Genomic DNA, 3890 nt, shown 5'->3' on the forward strand with positions numbered 1-3890 from the left:
AAAGGGACAAACTGACAGAGCGACGCTGATCACAGGTCACACACCGATCATCGATCACACACTAATCACCAGTCACACACTCATCAACGATCACACACTGAAGCCCCGATCACACACCGATCACTGATCACACACTGATCACCAGTCACACCTCTGCTCACGCTCTGCTGATGGTTCTACTGGTGGCTCTGCTGGCTCTGGTTTCAGGTTCTAAGGGGAGTTTAGGGTCTCAATGTCTTGAGGACGATCTAGTAAAAGTGTGTCATGAAGTTCTCTTTTTACACACACACACACACACACACACACACACACACACACACACACACACACACAAACCACGCCCATGTTTACACAGGAGTCACATTTCAAAGTAGACCTGCAGGTTTAAAGAAACCTGAAGACTCACTCGTCTGTCTCTGTGTCTGTCTGTCTCCCTGTCTGTCCCTCGATCTGTCTCTCTGTCTGTTTTTCTGTCTGTCCCTCTGTCGGTTTGTCCCTCTGTCTCTTTTTCTGTCTCTATGTCTGTCTGTTTTTCTGTCTGTCCCTCTGTCGGTTTGTCCCTCTGTCTCTTTTTCTGTCTCTATGTCTGTCTGTTTTTCTGTCTGTCTGTCTGTGTGTCTCCACAGTGCCACCTCCTGGAGAAAGCGGGGATCATCAATAAGACCAAAGTAGTGGATAACGGTAAAAAGATCAGGTGAGACTCAATGTGATTCCTCATGGACGAGCTGATTCTCTGTCGTGTCCTCTGCACAACAACAGCGTCAACGTTAGTTGACGCTGTTGTTGTTAACGTTGTTGTTGTTGTCACTGTCATTGTTGTTGACAGGAAGAACTGGAGTCAGTCCTGGACCGTCCTCCACGGGGGCATCCTCACCTTCCACAAAGACCCAAAATCTGCTCCCACTGGGAACGCTGTGAGAACCAGTAACACACACTGGAACACCGTGTTTATCTGACATCATATAATCTGCCCTCTGATTGGACCGTCAGAGAGATCTGACCAATCAGGAGCTTTATTGTGAAAATCCTGATAGACACGCTAAACATTAGCACGTTAGCATGGTCATGTTAGCATGCTAATAACACGACTTTATTGAACGTGTTATTTATGACGACTTCCTGTTCTCTTCAGAGTAAATCGTCACAGATTGTTCCAGAATACACCGTGGAGCTGCGGGGAGCATCGGTGGGCTGGGCCGCCAAGGACAAGTCCTCCAAGAAGAATGTCCTGGAGGTACGTCGTCATGGTTACAGCCAGAGGTCTCTGTGACTCTGTTACCGTGGTTACAGCCTGAGATTACTTCGTCTCTGTTACATGGTTACAGCCAGCTGCTTCTATGACTCTGTTACCATGGTTACAGCCGGTTAGAGAGGTTTTTATTTTCATGACTTTCATGGTGTGCTTTATTGTGGTTACCATGGTTACTGTGGTTACCATAGTAACCTGTAGGTGAAGTGGACTGTGTGTGACTGTGTTGCTGTTGTTGTGCAGCTGAAGACTCGTCATGGCTGTGAGTATCTGATGCAGTACGACATTGAGAACATCGTCAGTGATTGGCACAAAGTGATGCAGGACACCATCAGACAGCTGGTAATACACACACACACACACACACACACACACACACACACACACACACAGTGTCAGCTGGAGTTTAATGTTTCAGGAACTGGACGAAGATGACGAGGACGACACTGCTTCAGACAAAGAGGACAAAGACAGGAAGAGGTCGTGTGAGTACCCAAAATCAAAATTATTAAATAAAAAAAAAATAATGAAATTACAAAAAGATTTTAAAAAGTTGATCAAAATAGCTGGCGGTCAGTCAACAGATTAATCAACTCCATTGTTGCAGCTGCACTGCAAAACTGTTTGGTACTTTAATTCATTTTAAAACTTCATAGTTTATTTACTCTTGTTATGTTTTTATTCAAAGATCTGAATAAGTAATTAAAGCTGTCTGATAAATGTAGTAGAGTGAGAAGTACAATATTCTCCTCGGAAGTGTAGTGAAGTAAAAGTGTAAAGTTGCATGAAAATAAAAAACTAGAAATAATTAAGAACAAGTATGGAGTAAAAGTTACTTTCTGCTGCTGTGTAATGGAGATAATGTAACACTTTCAGAAAGTTCAGGACAAGAGACAAAAAAGACAAAAATTATTAGAAAATAATAATTTAAAAAATAGGGAAAATGTCCAGAAAACTAGATTTTTTTTAAACTATTATTATTTTATCAGTATATTTATTTACTGTTTATTTTTTTTTGCCGTCTATCTTTTTTCCTAAATTTCAGGTAATTATCTTGTAAGTCATAACTTGTAACTTCCCCGTGTTTTGGAGAGGAGTCCAGCTCAGGTTTCTAAGGGTTAAAGAACAAATGGATCAGGAGGAAACAGTTTCAGGGCTTATATGGTTTGTCAGAGACCCTCCGATAAACCACGTTCTTCTTCTCTGCTGCAGCAACCAGGAGTTCATCAGGATCAGCCGACTCTGAGCAAAGACGAGTTCGGACCAAACTGCGACGCTTCCTGCAGCGGAGGCCGACGCTGCAGAGCGTTAAAGAGAAGGGCTACATCAGAGGTAACCCGACACCGCCGCCTGTTTCCATGGTGACCACACCATCATTGCTTTAAAACATGAACTAGTGATGCGCGGTTCAGGTTTTTTTTAAAAACCCGACCCTACCCAGCTCGAATCTGAACACATGCATAAAAAATCCAGAAAACAGAGCTGAGAGTTTCTGTAACGACCTGCTGGCTGTCTGCTGCATCGTGTGAAGTTCACAGTAAATATCACAAGTTAAGCGTGAACAACAGAAAGAAAGAAAGAAAGCAAGAGAGAAAGAGAGAAAGAGAGAAAGTATTCAGATCTTTTATGTGGTTACATCTTGATGATCTTGAGTACTTGAGCGCATAGCTGATAGATACATAGTTTGTTTACATGAGCACACAGCTGATAGATACATGATTTGTTTACATGAGCACACAGCTGATAGATACATGATTTGTTTACATGAGCACACAGCTGATAGATACATGATTTGTTTACATGAGCACACAGCTGATAGAGACATGGTGTGTTTACATGAGCCCACAGCTGATAGATACATGATTTGTTTACATGAGCACACAGCTGATAGAGACATGGTTTGTTTACAGAGTTGCGTATTGAACCTGACCTCGCTGTGGACAGAGGGACTAATGACACGGTGCTGGTCAGCAGAGGGAAATGTTTTATGATTTTTACTGAGCGTCTTGTCTCTGGTGTCCAGATAACGTGTTCGGCTGTCACCTGGACACCCTCTGTCACCGAGAGAACACCACCATCCCGAAATTTGTGGAGAAGTGTATTAGAGCAGTGGAGAGGAGAGGTACACACACACACGCACACACACAATTGCAGATTTAGGAAAATTTTGTGGCGTCTTGCAGTCAAGTGTGAAACTCTGTGTGTGTGTGTGTGTGTGTGTGTGTGTGTGTGTGTGTGTGTGTTCAGGTCTGGATGTGGACGGGATCTACAGAGTCAGCGGAAACCTGGCAGTGATCCAGAAACTACGACACAAAGCTGATCATGGTAACTATTCATTCGTCTGTCTGTCATTCTGTCTGTTAGCTGGTTGGTTTCTACTAATAGAAACTTTGTGACTCCATGATGTCTCCGTGATGTGTCTGTGTCTCCATGATGTCCCTGTTGTCCCTGCAGAGGAGCAGCTGGACCTGGAGGACGGACAGTGGGAGGAGATCCACGTGATCACCGGAGCACTGAAGCTCTTCCTGCGGGAGCTTCCAGAGCCGCTTTACCCCTTCAGCTGCTTCGACAAGTTCATCGCCGCGATCCGTCAGTGTGACACGCAACATCTACATCACACACAACGTCATGTGACACGCTT

At 44.0% G+C, this 3890-nt stretch overlaps 1 protein-coding gene across 1 annotated transcript; it reads left to right on the plus strand.

Moving 5' to 3' along the window:
* Window positions 1-554: 554 nt before the first annotated feature.
* LOC121964946 (rho GTPase-activating protein 27-like) lies at window positions 555-3885 on the plus strand (the record flags this gene model as incomplete). Its single annotated transcript, XM_042515119.1, has 9 exons — window positions 555-694; window positions 827-914; window positions 1133-1234; window positions 1493-1591; window positions 1668-1734; window positions 2462-2581; window positions 3273-3371; window positions 3497-3574; window positions 3704-3885. Coding segments are annotated over 9 exons (975 nt in total), but the record flags the coding sequence as incomplete, so codon positions are not given.
* Window positions 3886-3890: the final 5 nt, after the last annotated feature.

This window comes from Plectropomus leopardus, unplaced genomic scaffold, assembly GCF_008729295.1.
Source record: "Plectropomus leopardus isolate mb unplaced genomic scaffold, YSFRI_Pleo_2.0 unplaced_scaffold1784, whole genome shotgun sequence".
In the NCBI taxonomy this organism is placed as follows: Eukaryota; Metazoa; Chordata; class Actinopteri; order Perciformes; family Serranidae; genus Plectropomus; species Plectropomus leopardus.